Source organism: Echinops telfairi, unplaced genomic scaffold (genome assembly GCF_000313985.2).
Source record: "Echinops telfairi isolate 266 unplaced genomic scaffold, ASM31398v2 ScPeMD7_11;HRSCAF=52, whole genome shotgun sequence".
NCBI lineage: Eukaryota > Metazoa > Chordata > Mammalia > Afrosoricida > Tenrecidae > Echinops > Echinops telfairi.
The window spans coordinates 39,110,765-39,128,453 of NW_022103908.1; the positions used below are offsets into that span (position 1 = coordinate 39,110,765).

Consider the following 17,689-nt stretch of genomic DNA (forward strand, 5'->3'; position numbering starts at 1 on the left):
AGCGGGGAGGGAGGGGGAAAATGAGGACCTAATGTCGGGGGTTTAAATGGAGAGAAAATGTTTTGAGAAACGATGTACAAATGCGCTTTACATAATTGATGTGTGTATGGATTGGGATAACAGTTGTATGAGCCCCTGATAAAATGTTAAAAAAGGAAAAAAAAAAAAAATTCTCACATAAAAAGTAAAAAAAAAAAAGTGAGCGATTCAACCCGCCAGCCTGCCATTCAGCAGTAAAACACGGGGCTTCCTCGTCCCATAAAGAGTTGGTCTTGGATCACCTTTTGACCCATTTTACATTTGTTCTAATCTCTCTGGTTGGTTGAGGTTTTTCTCTCTTTTACCTTGTTATTGTTTGTTGTTTTTGTATGTTTTCCTGCCTAGAGACAATAACGGGCTTAATGGTTTCTTGGGGGCAACAGCAGGAGAGGTTGGAGGGAAGGGAGAGCTAATAGGTATGTGAACAAAAAGAAGAAAATGTTCCAAAAGTGATTGTGGTGATGATTATATGACTCTTCTTGACATGATGGAGCTACTGAATTATACGAAATGTAGATTATGTGCCAATAAATCTACTTTTGGAAAAGGGCGTTTCCAGTCTGGGTAACCCACAGGGGCAGTTCTGTAGGAGTCAGAACTGCCTCAATGGCGGTGATTCAAGGGCTTGTTCTTTATTTGTTTTTCACCCCAACTCAGTTAGATACCAGTTTCACCTGAATCTACCTTCAAGATAGCTACTAGAAGGTTAGTAACCCTAAATCAGTGCAGTAGCTTTCTTAGCTACCTGACTCCCTTTTTGCTTCATTGCAGTTCATTCTGCATATGACACGCTGTGCTTTCATCTCTAGTCTTATTATATACTTAACATTTTTCTATTAACCTTACGGTTTAGACGGAAATATTTAAGACAGTCCATAATACCCTACTTCCTTATTTCCTCTCTCAGTTTCACTCTACATAAATTTACTTTAAAACGAGTCTTCCTGAATGAAATCCATTCTGTCAAACTGGCAACAGCTTCTTCTTTTATTTTGCCCCCATATACACACCATTTTAGCATGTTTGACTATTTAACTCAGGCACATAATCTAGGTCTACTTTGAAACTTCATTGCCTTGAATTTCTGAGTACAACTTTTAGTTATGTAAAATTTTAAATCTTGCATCTTTAAACAAAGTGGATTTTTATTTTATTTGAATGCATACTAATTCAAGAGTGCCTAGATGTGTTGCCTAAGTCTTTTTGTTGTTACTTTGTTCTTAGAATCTTATTTAAACTGAAAATTAGAGAAATATGATTTATGAGCAATGCAGTAATTACTTTATAGATTATGTTTCCAAACACACTGCAACTATGGCAAGTAACAAACAGTCTGGCCAGTCAGAGCCGTCGAATAACGGGGAAGAATATTCTTGTGGTGCTAGTGAAGGGCACCAGGTTTGTTTGCTTTTTAATCATTTCCAAAATGAAGATAAAACAAGAGCTGGCTGCATCTAAATGATTACAGATTAATATTTTTAGTACTCCTTCTTTAAAATAACAAACTATTTTCGTAGAAGTTAAGACTAATTTTGGAAAATTATCTGGACCGTGACGCTTTGGGCTTGCCCCCAGTCTAGCTGCTATTCATTGTGGCCTGTTGTTCTGCTTGACAGAACTAAATATTTTTCTCGTTATATTTTTGGTACAAACCCAGAAAAACCTTATTTTGACACTGAAGGCATGTTGAGTCAGTGGTATTTAATTTAGTGCACTCTTCAATGGTGCAATGGAGTCTTCTGACACCATCAGATCATGTTCAGTGAATTATGTAGGGTTAAGAAAAGAGCCCTGCTAAATTATTTTAAACTCTCCAAGGTTAATTAAAAAAAAGTATTTTAAGAATTGGTTATTTTAAAATGTGTTATTTTCGGTCCATAGATTAACTTTTTGAATTTTGCATCATAAAATAGCCTCTTTTAATTAAAACAAAAACTCTAGGATTGACTTTTGTAAGATGTAATTGTAAGGTTACATTTTCATATGACCCCTTTATTTATAACAACAAAAAGTTTTTTTTTAAAGTTGTCATTGCTTCCTCATGTAATTAAAAGATTCACTACTTTAAGGTTAAGAATGACGTGACGGTCTGTGGCTGATGGATTTGGCCTTTTAGAGCTCTTGCATTAGAGTTGACAGGAAAGTGCCACATGAACTGAATCGAGAGGCGCCTGCTACAAATAAATTCAAGTGTAAGACTGTGCCAAGAATAAGCCACCGTTTATAAAGAAGCCCTTACCTAAACAAGCTGGAACCCTGTGGAATTGCAAATTGTGGTGCAATGGGAATAATTTGTAACAGGAATGACTGCACTTAGTGCTTGCCACCCTCCCTGAATGTCTTAAAAGATCAGAGTGTGGAGATGATGGAAACTGGGAAAATAAGTGATTCACAGCCTTACAGATAGCTTACTATTTAGAGAGGCCAAGCCCTTAGGACGGATTGCATTCGGAGATAGGGAGCATTGAGGTTAGAAACAAAGAAGTGTGTTCACACACAGGCTGGCCCTTGTATTTTTTCCTCAAGGAGTTGTACACACTGATTCGCTAATAAACACTGTGTGGACATTATTATATCTGTCTTTAGCCACTTTTTACTCTCAAAGGGTTATCTCTTAATAGGATTGAGACATCATTTCACCTTGAAGGAGTTATTTACGTGTGTGTGTGTGTGTGTGTGTGTGTGTGTGTGTTCCCTTATAAACATAAGCAGCTCTGTTCCAATTTAACCCTAAATGTACACCTTGGTGTTAATCTGTATTTCACACCAGCAGGCAATCAGTTGTCATAATACCAATCCCTAGTCTCTCCACAATACAGTATTAATTACCGTATATGCTCCAGTAAACGCCGGCCCTATTATCAGCCAAGGCGCCTAATTTTACCACAAAAGCTGCATTAAAAATATGCTGAAAAACTCAGCTTATGGAGACTCAGTGTCAGGATTGGCCCAGTCTGACCCCACCACACCCAGGCAAAATACTAAGGGCGTGCTGCAGAGCAGCGGGGGAGCAGAGCAGGGTGGTCCTGAGGGAGTGCAAAAGACAGACTTTGGGTCCGGGGCGTGGCACCCCATCTGACTTACCGGAGGACACTCCTAGAGGTCAACAAACAGACCTTGAACTATTTACAGGTTTTTTGGTTTTGGCTTTAAATTTTATTTATTTATCTATCTATTTATTTATTTGGTCATTGGGTTTTGTTGTTGTTGTCATCATTGGGTTTTCTTTTGTCGCTTTATCTTGCTATGCCTTGTCTTTTTGTGCATGTTATTATCTCTGCAGGTCTATCTAGATAAGATAGGCTGGATGAACAGTCTGGAGGAGAAAACAACGGGCCGATGTTTCCTGGGGGGCATGGGAGAGGGGGAGGTGGGGGAAAGGAGGTTAACCAACCCAGGGAAACAGCTAGTGATCCAAAATGAGTGGCAAGGAGGGTGTGAGAGGCCTGGTGGGGATTCAGCAAGGGCAAAGTAACCGCGAGAAATTACTGAAACCCAAATGAAGGCTGAGCATGATAGTGGGACAAGAAGGAAATAGAGGAAAGAACTAGGAGGCAAAGAGCATTTATAGAGGTCTAAATATAGGCATGTACATATGTAAATATATTTATATGTGAGGATGGGGAAATAGATCTATGTGCATATTAAATTGGCATTCCATGATGCACACCCTCCCAACAGGATAGCTGAAGACAAATGTGTACATAAGTAAATGTGGTGAAGAAAGCTGATGGTGCCCAGCTATCAAAAGATATAGGGTCTGGGGTCTTAAAGGCTTGAAGGTAAATAAATGGCCACCTAGCTCAGAAGCAACAAAGCCCACATGAAAGAAGCACACCAGCCTGTGTGACCACGAGGTGTCAAAGGGATGAGGTATCAGGCATCAAAGAACAAAAATTCATATCATTGTAAATGAGGTGGGGGAGAGTGCAGATTGGGACCCCAAAGCCCATCTGTATGTAACGGGACATCCCCTTACAGAAGGGTTGCGGGGAGGAGATGAGCCAGTCAGGGTGCAGTGTGACAACAACGAAACATACAACTTTCCTCTAATTCTTAAATGCTTCCTACCACCACCCCACTATCATGTTCCCAGTTCTACCTTACAAATCTGGCTAGACCAGAGGATGTACACTAGTACAGATAGGAAATAGAAACACAGGGAATTCAGGACAAATGATCTCTTCAGGACTGGTGGTGAGAGTGGCGATGCCGGAGGGTAGAAGAAAGGTGGGGTAGAAAGGGGGAACGGATTATAAGGATCTACATATAACCTCCTCCCTGGGGGATGGACAACAGAAAACGTGGGTGAAAGGAGGGAGACATCGGACAGTGTAAGACATGACAAAATAATAATAACTTATAAACTATCAAGGGTTCATGAGGGAGGGTGGTTTGGGGAGGGAGGGGAAAAATGAGCTGATACCAAGTGGAGAGCAAATGTTTTGAGAATGATGAGGGCAACGAATGTACAAATGTGCTTGGCACAATGGATGTATGTATGGATTGTGATAAGAATTGTATGAGCCCCCAATAAAGCGAATTTTTTTTTAAAAAACGGCTTATACACGAGTATATACAATAGTTATATATACAGCTATTTGTTTTATGTCTGTCTTCCATTTAGGATATAAACTCCAGTAGAGTAAGTCTTTCCTTTATTTCTGTATCCCCGGCCCTATCACAGTACTGACAGGGAATAGGCGCAGAAAACCCTTGGAGAATGGTGCATTCAGGTCCTGGCACAGCTGCAGTGTAGAGATGAGTGGAGAGACTGAATCTCAGAGGGATAGGAAATCATGTGAAGGAGGTTGCTTGGGCCAAAAATAGTAAAAGACACCGAAAGATTGTAAGCCCACGCCCTTTTCTGGATGGACATTGTTTTAGGGTATTCATGCTTTCACTGCTCAAACAAGAACATATCTGTATAATCCATCTTCATAGAAAATGTTTAGCACATGAAAAACAAAGTAACATTGTACATACTATTTGTAGTCATGTGTATGGTACGTTTCTTACATGTTTAGAATATTTCCCCACAAATTATATAATAATCATGTGTTTAAGGTGTAGCACATAGTTATAAATAATTCAAGTAATTGAAATATGTACATTTCCATACATAAATAAGTTCTCCGAATTTTAAGATCATGGTAAAAGTAAAACCATATTGTTTATTGATATAAAATTTTTAAAGGAATTACAGAAATCAAAGGGATTATGAGATAATACCACAGGCCTGCAGTAGATAGCCTCAGTGAAATATATAAATATTCAAAAACACAAACTACCAAAACTGACTCAAGAAGAAATAGAAAACTTAAATTTTCCAAGAGCAAGTAAAGAGATTGAATCAATTAAACACAAAACCAAAAAAAACCCAAAAAACTTCCAATAAGAAAAAACCTGGACTAGAAGTTATATTGATAAAAATCTCTCAAATATTTAAACAAGAATTAACAATTCTTCTAGAACTCTTCCCCAAAAAATAGAGAATGGGGGGACCGATTATAATTCATTCTTTGAGGTATTACCCTTATACAAAACCCAGACATAATTGCCAAAAAACTAGGTAGACTGATATCCTTCATAAATGTAGAAGCAAAATGCTCAATAAAAACATTTGAACCTAAACCAGCAACATTTTTAAAGGATTATACATGGAATTGTAAAGATATGTGAAGATGATTCTGTAGACAAAAATCAGTCTGTACTATTGTATTAGTCTGGGTACTTTGGAGAAACAAATCCACATCAACATGTATAAGAGAAAGTTTTATGTAAAGGTTAAGTGTGCATCAAGAAAATATCCCAGGCCAGTGCTGCCCAAGCCCACAAGTCCAACATTAACCCAATAACCCATATGTCCAACACCAGTCCACAAAGTACTCTTCCATCTCACAAAACAGAGGCAACAATGCCGACTTCAGGAGGAAAGCCGAGTCAGTGAATGTGTAAGCATCTCAGCGCTGGCAGGGGTCGCCACACAGGTGCTCCAGCACCCAGGGCTGCATCAGGGTAGGTCCATGTGGCTTCTCCTTGGGGTTGTCTTACAGGAAGTCAGCCTTGCAAGCTGGAGCAGGGAATTGCTAAGACAGCTGCACCCTGGTGCAACCACAAAGCAAGAGACCCAAGAACTAGAACTAGAAAGGCGAGGCTCACCGAGCCAATTATCCCTCCGCCCTTCAATTAACCCCACATGTGTTTATCAGCCAGGTTGACACAATTAACTAACTCAACTGTATACTGTTTTAATAGAATGAAGATGTAAAACTACTTAACTAGTTTCCATTGGTACAGAAAACGTATCTTTAAAAAGTCAGTATATTTTTATGATAAAATACTCTACTAACTAGAAACTGAAGGAAACTTTCTCAACCTGATTAAACATATCTGAACATATCTGATTAAACATAAACTGAAAAACATCCACAGCTGAGATCATAATAGTGAAAGATTGAAACTCTTCCACCTAAGTCAGGAACAAGACAAGGATTTCTATGTTTGTCATTTCTGTTCAGTATTGTAATGGAAATGATAACCAGGCCACTTGAGTAAGAAGGAAAATGAGAAAATATCCACAGTAGAAAAAAGTAAAACTTGAGGGGGGGGAGTGGGGGATGGAGACCCAAAGCCCATTTGTGGGCCACTGGACATCCCCTTACAGAAGGGTCTCGGGGAGGAGACGAGCCAGTCAGTGTGCGATGTAGCAACAATGGAAAATACAACTTTCCTGTAGTTCCTAAATGCTTCCTCTCTCTCTCCCTCTCCCCCCCCCCCCACACTCCCCATGATCCCAGTTCTACCTTACAAATCTGGCTAGACCAGAGGATATACACTGGTACAGATAGGAAATAGAAACACAGGGAATCCAGGGCGGATGATCCCTTCAGGACCAGTGGTGAGAGTGGCAATACTGGGAGGGTGGAGAGAGGGTGGGTTGGAAAGGGGGAACCGATTACAAGAATCTACAGGTGACCTCCTCCCTGGGGGACAGACAACAGAAAAGTGGGTGAAGGGAGACGTCAGACAGGGCAAGATATGACAAAATAATAATTAATAAATTATCAAGGATTCATGGTGGAGGAGCAGGGAGGGAGGGGAAAAAATGAGGAGCTGATGCCAGGAGCTTAAGTGGAGAGCAAATGTTTTGAGAATGATGAGGGCAATGAATGTACAAATGTGCTTTATGAGGGAACCAATTATAAGGAACTGTATGTGACCTCCTCCCTGGGGGACAGACAACAGAAAAGTGGGTGAAGGGAGACGTCGAACAGGGCAAGATATGACAAAATACCAATTTATAAAGTATCAAGGGCTCATGAGGGAGGGGGGAGCGGGGAGGGAGGGGAAAAATGTGGACCTAATGCCAGGGGTTTAAGTGGAGAGAAAATGTTTTGAGAATGATGTACAAATGCGCTTTACACAATTTATGTGTGTATGGATTGTGATAAGAGTTGTATGAGCCCCTAATAAAATGATTTAAAAAATCAAAAACAAATGTGCTTTATACAGTTGATGTATGTGTGGATTGTGATAAGAGTTGTGGATTGTGATAAGAGTTGTATGAGCCCCTAATTTAAAAAAAAAAAAAAGTAAAACTAATAGATGGCATGATCTTATATATGGAAAATGCTGAATAGTCGACTAATACACACACACACACACACACACACACACAATACTGGAGCTAATAAGCAAATTGAGACATTTCCGGATACTAGATCAGCACATAAAAATTTGTCTATCTCTGTATGCCAGCAATGAACAAAAGGAACAATCTGAAAATCAAATTAGGAAAATTATTTCATTTGTATTAGAATCAAAAGAGTAAAATACTTAGGAATACATTTAATCAAGGTAGTACACTGAAAACTACAAAACACTGTTGAAAGGATGCTTTGAAAAGAAGGCCAAGTACACATGCAACTTTCCTCTAGTTCCTAACTGCTTCCTTCTCCCCCCCCCCTCCACCCGCCACTATCATGACCCCAGTTCTACCTTACAAATCTGGCTAGACCAGAGGATGTACACTGGTACAGATAGGAACTGGAAGCACAGGGAATCCAGGGCGGATGATCCCTTCAGGACCAGTAGTGAGAGTGGCAATACTGGGAGGGTAGAGGGAGGGTGGCATAGAAAGGGGGAACCAATTACAAGGATCTACATGTGATCTCCTCCCTGGGGGGCGGACAACAGAAAAGTGGGTGAAGGAAGACGTCGGACAGTATATGATATGGCAAAATAATAATTTGTAAATTATCAAAGGTTCGTGAGAGAGTGGGGAGCAGGGAGGGAGGGAGGAAAAATGAGGTGCTAATGCTGGGCCCGGGCTTACGTGGAGAGCAAATGTTTTGAGATTGATGAGGTTAATACAATAGCAGTACTCCCTTAAACTGATGTATAGATGCACTGTAGTCCCACTGCGTTTTTTAAAAAAATAGGTTGATCTTGAAATTTGTATGGAATTGCAAGAAACCCCAAATAGCTCAAACAGTATTTTGTAAAAAAAAAAAAAAAGTGAGTTGGAGGACTCAAATGTAATGATTTCTAAACTCACTTCAAAGCTACAGAAATCAAAACGGTATTAACATAAGGATAGACATTTAGAGAATTGGAATAGAAGGTCTAGAAATAAACCCTTATGTATATGAATAATTGATTTAGACATGAATGCCGAGACCATCAGTGAGGAAAGAAGAGTATCTTCAGCAAATGACATTGGGACAGCTGGACATGCAAAATAATGAAATCACATTTTATTCAGAACTTAAGTTAGAGTGGATCAAAGACCTAATATAAGAGCTAGGACTGCAAGACTCCTAGGAGAAAACAGGGATAAACCTTTATGACAGATTTGGCATGGGATTCTTAGATTGGACACCCAAAGCAGAAGCAACATGAGAAAATTAAAAAAAATAAGCTGGACCTTATCAAAATTAAAAACTTCATACGTCAAAGAAAATGAAAGGTTAACCCACAGGATAGGAGAAAATTCCATGTTCCTACAACTTTTTGAAGCCCCTTTGTATATCTGATAGGGTCTGATATCCAGAATATATCATGGACTCCTACAGCTCAACAACAAAGAGACAAAAAGCCCAATTAAAAATGGGCCAAGTCCTTAGTTCTCCAAATGTGTGCAAGTGGCCAATAAGCATATAAAAAGTTGCTAACTATTGTTACTCAGGCTTGTTATTCAGGCCCTTGAGTCAGTTCCAACTCCTAGCAATCCCACGTAAAGCAAAAGGAAACACTTCCCAATCTGATTTCATTCTCAGTCATTGCTATGTGTAAGCCCATTGTTGTACCTACTGTGTCAATGCAATGAAATTCATTGACGGACTCCTTTCTTCCCTGGCCCTCTGCCAAGCATGATGTCCTTCTGCAGGGACTGGTCCCTCCTAATAACATATCTAAAGTATGTGAAATGAAGTCTCACCTTCCCACGTATACGGAGTGTTCACTCTCTGGCAGCCCATTCCATTTCCTTGCCTCGGAAATCCTTGCTTGGGAGCAGTTCTGCTCTGTCCTGTGAGGTGGGAAGCAACTTGAGGATAGTGGGTTTGGTCTTTGTTGTTGTGTTGTTTTAAGTAATTAAGTAATAAAAATGTCTTTTGAAATAATCTTGTTATTTTTTTAAGATCATTTTATTGGGGGCTCTTACAGCTCTATAATCCATGCATCAATTGTATCAAGCATATTTGTACATGCGTTGCCATCATTTTCTGAACATTCACTTTCTATTTGAGCCTTTGGTATCAGCTCCTTTCCTCCATCTCCCACGCTCTTGACCCCTTGATAAATTATTATTTTCATATCTTACACCTACCGCTATCACCCTTCCCCCAGTTTCTGTTGTTCCTCCAGGGGGTGGGAATGGAGTGGTGAATGGTTATGTGTCAGTGCTCCAGTCTAGCCCCAAGCAAAAGGCAGGACTGGGGTCATGATAGTGGGGGTTTAGGAAGCCTCAAGGAACTAGAGGAATATTGTGTGTTTCTTCAGTGTTACACTGTGCCCTGGTTGACTCATCCCTTCCTTGTGAACCTTCTGTGAGGGGATGTCCCATTGTCTACAGATGGGTTTTGGGTCTCTCTGCCCGGGACCCCCTCATCCTCAGCAGTATGTTTGTTTGTTTGTTTTCTTCTGGTGCTTGTTACCGGATCCTGTCGACACCTCATGATCGCAAGTCTGGTGTGCTTCTTCCATGTGGGCTTGTTGCTTCTGAGCTAGATGGTCGCTTGTTTAACTTCAAACCTTGAAGTCCCCAGCCGCTATCTTTTGATAGCCAGGCACCAGCCATTTTCTTCACCATTATTTGCTTGTGCACCCATTTTGTCTTCAGTGATTGTGCTGGAAGGATGAACATCACTGAATGCCAGGTTGTTAGAACAAAGTGTTCTGGTGCTGAGGGAGGACTTGAACAGAAGCCCAAAGTCCATCCACTACTTCAATGTATTGCCATATGTACATAAGCCAATACCACCATTTTTATGTATTAATGCATTTACATATTGTAAACACCTATGTTTATACCTCTATCCATAGCTTTGATTCCTAGATCTTAGAGCTTATTATTTCAAACCAAAGCATTTCAAATCCCGTTCAAATCATATTATGTTGGACATGTATTCAATTACAATCTGATGTCTTTTAAACTAACCTTCAAAGACATGGTTTAAGTGAATACATTTCTTTTTCTGATAATAAAAGTAGATACATATTACAGAAAACCATGTGGAAACTTTTTTTGTTTTTACTTGCCACTGAGTTGACTGTTTCTTCCTATGGTAGTTCATAGCATATTTAATATTCTGTCTTCCTTTTTCATATGTACATGGGGCCATTGAAAAGACCATGATTTTAATCAGACATATCTTAGTTATCAACATGTGACATCTTTGTTTTTTAAATCTTTCAGAAGATTTTTTTGCAGATTTTCCCAACAGTAAGTACATTGTTTGATTTCTTGACTGCTGCTTCCAAGGATGTTGATTTTTGATCCAGGTAGAATGAAATATTCACAACTTCCCTTTTTCCCCCATTTATACTGTTTATTGGCTCAGTTGTAGGATTTTTTGTTTGCTTTGTGTTTTCCACATAATAAAGGAGTATGCACATAGAGCACATAGAGCTCACTGGATGGACCATGAAACTCTATACTCACTCGCACCGAGCCGATTCCAATGCATACCAGCCCTGTAGGAAAGAGTAGAAACTCCTGTGGGTTCCCAAGACCATAACCAAGGAATGGTTAGTGGCTTTGAACTGTTCACCCACATATGCCACAAAGGCTCATTTTGGATGGATTACATAAGAATCAAATAGGTGTTGTTGGGTAAGCATTAGGCAAGATCAGAAGTTCAAGCCCACCAGCCATTCCTGGGAGAAATATGAGACTGTCTACTCTTACCAAGTCTGAAAAATCCAAAGGCATGGTTCTACTCTGTCCTGTTGGGTCACTATGGGTTAGAATCAACTCGATGGCAGCGAGTTTGGGTTTAACCACCTATAGACTCTCAAGTGCCTGAGTATGTATTCTTCCTATTTATCATTGTCTCTTAGCAAATGAAAATATGCCTCTAATCTATTCATTTTAGACCAAGTAATTTAAGACCACACATTTTTCTATGCAGAAATTCCTTTTAGACTCATAAAACTGATTGTATTTTTGGTTCATGTGGTTGAAAGTTTAATTACAGAATTCAAAATAGGTTGTAGAATTATAATGAGATGCCTTTTATGGAAACAGTAGATCAGCTCATAAAATTGAGTATCACCCATAAGTAATGAGTTCCTTTTTAAAAGCATATACATATAGCAGACCAACTGGTACAAATTACTTACTCTAAAGCAAAGATGAGACAGTTAGGGGACAGGGAAACTAGAGTACTGAAAATAGTACAACCAGAACAGAATGAATGAGAATGAGGGCGTGATATAAAAAAGATAATCAGTGGCCCTGGATAATTTGTGTAGAGGTTGTTATGTAAAGACCTTATTTACTGTGCAATCTTTCCCCTTAAACACAATAAAATAGCATTTTTAAAAGAATTACAGTGATACAGATGAGCATGTTTAATTTATGGGACTCATTTCTACAAAATATGTTTTTTAAGTATTATATTAAGGTTGACAGATCTCCTGAGGTTAATTTTTTTTGCAAAATGTGTTATTTTTAGCAATTAGATTTGACTTTCCTAAGTGGAAATACGTTGGTTGAGAATGCCTTCTGTGTTGCAGATTGCAAATAGAAGAATCTTCCAAGCCTGTTAGACTCTCACAGCAGCTGGACAAAGTTGTGACAACCAATTACAAGCCTGTGTCTAACCATCAGTACAACGTGAGTATGCTGCATGTCTGTCTTCATTTTGCCCTCTCTCTATTGTTTACTCTGTTACCGACCCAGGGGCTCTGGTGGTGCCACAGCAATCAAGCACAGGACTTTCCAAACTGCTGGTGTAACCTTAAAAAAAAGGACCAAACCCACCCCCCATGTACCACAATGTTAATAATTATTGGAAACTACCCAAGTAAACATCAACACATGATACATAAACACTGTAGTGGTTTTGTCATTTCATACGATAATACACACAACAGCTACATACAGCAGCATGGGTGAATTTCACACACTTAATGCTGGACACCCAAAACTATTTTTCTTTAGAAGATCTTTTTTTTTTAAGATCATTTTATTGGGGTCTCTTACAGTTTTTATAAGAATCCATACATCAATTGTATGAAGCATATTTGTGCATATGTTGCCATCATCATTTTCTGAACATTTACTTTCTATTTGAGCTTCTCTTTTTTACAAACACTACTTTTTGAATTATTTTATTTAGTTAGGTCAAAAACAAAATAGGCCAGATGAAGCCTTGCTGTGAGGATTCAGGATTTTGTTGGGTGGGGCTTAAGAGTGGCTCTTAACTAGAGGGCAACACAAAGGGATTAGAGTGCTGGTGATGCTTCTGGTACTGTGTGCGAAATACATAGGTGCGAACAGTTTTCCACTTTATAGTTCAGTGAGCTAGCTGTACATTAGGATGAGTGTGTGTGTTTTCTACATGCACTATAAGTCCAGGCAATACCTCTTTACAGAGCTTGATTTTTGTTTCTGTGGTATATTAACTGTGAGTAATTGCATAAGCTACCAGCTCTGTCGCTAGCTCTTCAGTCCACAAATCACTAAGTAAATAAAAGGTGTCTTGTAATCAGTGACCAATCTGGCCACTTCTTTCAAATTCTGTTGTGATTGCCCAGCATACATCTGTAATGCAGCAAAATGTGTAGTTGTGTGGTCTTCTTGTCTCTTGGTGATACAACCATGTGACATTTTACAAAAATGGTTACTTAAAGAGGGAATTTGCCAACCAAGATGGACTTGCAGCCAAGCCGCAAACAGGGATATTTATGCTCCAAGCCTGGAGCTGAGCTCACCCACCTAGGGGCTCTGCTTTCAGTCAAGCTGTGGACTCTGCTGGAAGATGATCGAGAACACTAAGGAAGGATACACTACTTAGAACAATGCACATTCAAGAACAAAAGGGCAGCATTTGCTCCGAGACAAAGACCCAAGGGCAAGAAAGAAGGAGGAATAGAAATAGGAAATGGGGTAAGGAATATTACGTTGTAGGTTTGTAACCAGTGACATGAAAGTCCACAATGCCACCACTTCAGAGTCTAGCACTGCAGCCCTAGGACCCTGTTTTGTTGTTACTGTTGTTGGTGTTGTCATGGGGTCAATAGGAACTTAATGAAAGCAAACTTGACATGAATGGAGAGAGTGTTTATGACCTAAAAGGTGCAGATATTTCAGAGGAAGTGAGGTTGGCAAAAATCTGTCCAATGAAGGAAGTTTCACAAGATATTTCACAACATTGAAAGTAGGAAGGATAAAAGGTTGGAAGCTAATCCAAACTTTGTGAGTAGTCAGACAGTTGGCCTAGCATAGAAAAAAATGTTCACTTTGTATCATAAAGTATATGATGAGAAGAAGGCAACTGCTGTTGAAATGACTTGTTGGAATTATCACAATGAGTCATGTGTTGTCTGATCGTAGTGAGCAGTCAAGTCCTCTTGGGACTGGAAGAGACGAAAGCTGAGGAAGACTTCAGTTAGTACTTAGCCATGTCAGTATCCTACAACAGTTACTAAGATTGGTCTCCTCTCAGTAACTTTTTAATATATTAAACTGTCATACCTGCATTATGCATAAGATACATAGCTCTCTAGAACCATATAGATGAAAGCCTTGCCTTCGAGAAGCTGCTACTTCACTCCATTATCTAACTACGACTTCTCACATGCCCACTTTGGACTATCGCCTAGCTACATTCATAGTACTGAATAAACATTTCTAAACTATTACCACTTCTCCTAATCCCACGAGGTTTACCCATGTTATACTGCTTCAAGACAGAGACACGCGCTCCTCAGTCAGATCCACAGTAGCTGGTCTCTGCCTCCTTCATCCTCGTGACACTGACAGCAGATTTAGAATACAGAGAAGTTTCATAAGTCCTAGTTTCAGGTGTTTGTTGTTTGTTTGTTTTTCCTTTTAGCCCTTAAAATAAGCTCAGAGACCTTGTATTTTGATTTGTTTGAGCTTAAAGCTCTAACACATTGCTTTTTAAAGACTATCTTTAACAGAAAGTGACTGTTGTCACTGAATGAATGAGTCATTATAGCTATCACTCACTCTCTTTTGGTAAGTAGTTTATTTACCTGAAACAAAGACTTATTTATTCTTCGAACTAGTGAAAACAGGCATTGTGAAATAATGGGATGGGTGTAAAAGAGGACAATTTGGGCTGAGGGAGGAAAGGGTGGAATGCATACTAATCTGTCTTTATTTAGGTGAGAATATAGGTACGAAAGCCAGTGCCACTTGAGTAATCTTCACGTCTTCAGTGGCACCAATCCTGTGAATCATGTTCAGCCATCGCTGTTAATGGTTCCCAAGCTTTCCCTTTCAGCTGTTGATGTTTATAGCCCTGTGAATTACAGATTATATTAACTGTTCTTACCTCACTTGATCTCAGAAAATGAACTTAAAAGTCTTTAAAAGGTTCCTGCAAAGACACTGTAGATAAAGATGACACTAATCAAGCAAACCAGAAAGTGGGAAAACTGGCACTTTTGCTGCTGCTAAAATGACCTCGTTATCATTCACTTTTTGAGATAGAAACAGTGATGATGTTAGAGCTGACAATAAGTTTCCTGTCCAAAATAAAATTACAATATCATCTTAAATATGACTTCCCAACCCTATCTTAGTGATGGCTCTGTTACTATCTCTCAGGTAAACAGAAACAACTCTAGATATTTTAACAGAAAGATGTAGTATAGGGAATTGGGTAAAGATGGAAAGGCTGGGGTTGCAGAAGAGAGGAAGGAGTTACCCATAGATCAGGATGCTAGTGCTGCCAGAAGTGTTCCCAAAGGAAGGCTGGAGGACACCTCTCTCTCCCACTACCATTCTCCCTTGGGCAGAATCCGCTGGCAAAGGAGCCTTGGAGATGTAGCTTAAACCCCCTAGTCCAACCGTTCTCAACCTGTGGGTCGTGACCCCTTTGGGGGTTGAATGACCCTTTCACAGGTGTCACCCGATTCATAACAGTAGCACAATTACAGTGATGAAGTAGCAACGAAAATAATTGTATGGTTGGAGGTCCCCACAACATGAGGAACTGTATGAGAGGGTCACGGCATGAGGAAGGTTGAGAAGTACTGCCCTAGTCATTGCTGCCTCCAAGACATGGAGCTGATGGTGGCCTTTTAGAAATAACAGACGTAGTGATCCTTGACCTTTCTGTGTTATACCCTAAGTTACACTTGCTATTTCTAGTATGGCTCTATCACAAGTTGCAATACATGTAAAAGCTAAACAACCAGATCATGAAGACAAATGGTTGCAAGACGAGTATTTTATAATTTTGATAAGCTGCATCTAAAGTTGCTCTTGAAATCCTTTCGTTTCATCCCTTTAAAAGTGTTAATTTTGTATATGCTTCGTAATGGCCACATATATTAAGCATATCTCTTTACAACTTGAAAATAGATATGCATGTAGCTCATACTCCACTATTTTTGCAATAAATGTGTGTAATCAGTGTTTAGAGTCAGTGATATAGACATGCCGGTGCAGCTCCCTCTGCCTCTTACTGCAGGTCAGGATGCCTCTGTGTGTTCGGGTTGACTTTTGTGTACACAATCAGCTAGCAGTGTAAATTTCACAGCCGCCTTTTATATATATGAGGGCGTATCCAAAAATAAAACAAAAGTAAACTGGAATTGCGCTAAGTGGAGCTTTCCTAATCTACATTTTTCCTGTTAGGCGAGCATCAAGCAACTCACTCTGAGTTAGTGCACCCAGTGGCGTTGCCTAGAATTTTTTGCGTAAAAGCGGTTTCATTTGAACCTTGTTTTGTTTTGGGGGGAGTTTTTGTCTACATTATTTCTTAAAATCATTTTATTGGGGGCTCTTACAGCTCTTATAACATTCCTTACATGAATTAGAACCTCGTTTTTTGTGATGGCCTATTTAAGAGAACAGCGTGTGGCTGTGAAATTTTGTTTCCTGCTCTGGAAAAATGCTGCAGAAACTGTTGTGATGTTGAACACAACTTACAAGGACAGTGCTATGGGAAAAACTCAAGTGTACAAGTGATTTTCACCTTTCAAACGAGGTGAAATGTTGATTGATGACAAATCTCATTCTGGACATCCATCAACTTCCCAAACAGATAAAAATGTCAATTCATACGTAGTGCATTTGGAATTCGTTCCACCAGGTAAAAGTGTTAATCAAGCTTTCTATTTAGAGGTTCTGAAAAGATTGTGTAACAGTGTGTAACATATAAAAAGGCCCAATTTGTGGCAGGTGGGGGGCTGGTTTGGCCACCACAACAATGAACCTACTCGCACAGCCACACACAGTGTGCCAGTTTTTGGCAAAAATCAAACAACAGAACCAACCCAACATGCCTCTTGCCCCACACATCTGACTCAACCTGAACTCACTCTGTGCAACTTCTTTGTGATCCCGTGCATGAGAGGGACGTGAAAAGACAGCAGTTTGACAGCTTTAGAAGAGGTGAAGAAAAATCGAGGTGGGGTGCTGTCCGCCAGCCAAACGAGATGAGTTTGAAAAATGTTTCCCAAAATGGAATCGCAGATTTGACCAATGAATTAAGTGTAAGAGAGAGTACTTTGAAGGTGATAATATTGTTTTGTAAAAAAGAAAAAATCAACTACATAGCTTGAGGGGGCTGGAATTCCAGTTTCTTGGGGGTACACCATCATATTCTACAATCTCTTGTGATCTTCTCAGAAGGAATCCCTTTACTCAAAAGGAATTGTGCCCTCTGCAGATTAGATAGTGGTTCTCAACCCCAGCTATACACTGTAGTCATCTGGGGATCACTTATAAGAGAACAATACCTCTAGGGGTAATGGTTTAATTGATCTAATGTAAGGCCAACTATTTTTTTTAATCGTTTTATTAGGGGCTCATACAACTCTTATCACAATCCATACATACATCAGTTGTGTAAGGCACATTTGTACATTCATTGCTCTCATCATTCTCAAAACATTTGCTCTCCACCTAAGCCCCTGGCATCAGCTCCTCATTTCCCCCCCC

General features: G+C 39.6%; 1 protein-coding gene across 1 annotated transcript in view; it reads left to right on the plus strand.

The window, feature by feature from the left end:
• GTF2F2 (general transcription factor IIF subunit 2) overlaps positions 1-17,689 on the plus strand; it is a 210,755-nt gene that overhangs the window by 153,469 nt on the left and 39,597 nt on the right. Inside the window, exon 6 of the mRNA XM_004707923.2 lies at positions 12,283-12,382. Coding sequence (XP_004707980.1) covers positions 12,283-12,382 — 100 coding nt within the window. The remainder of the gene's footprint in view (positions 1-12,282; positions 12,383-17,689) is intronic.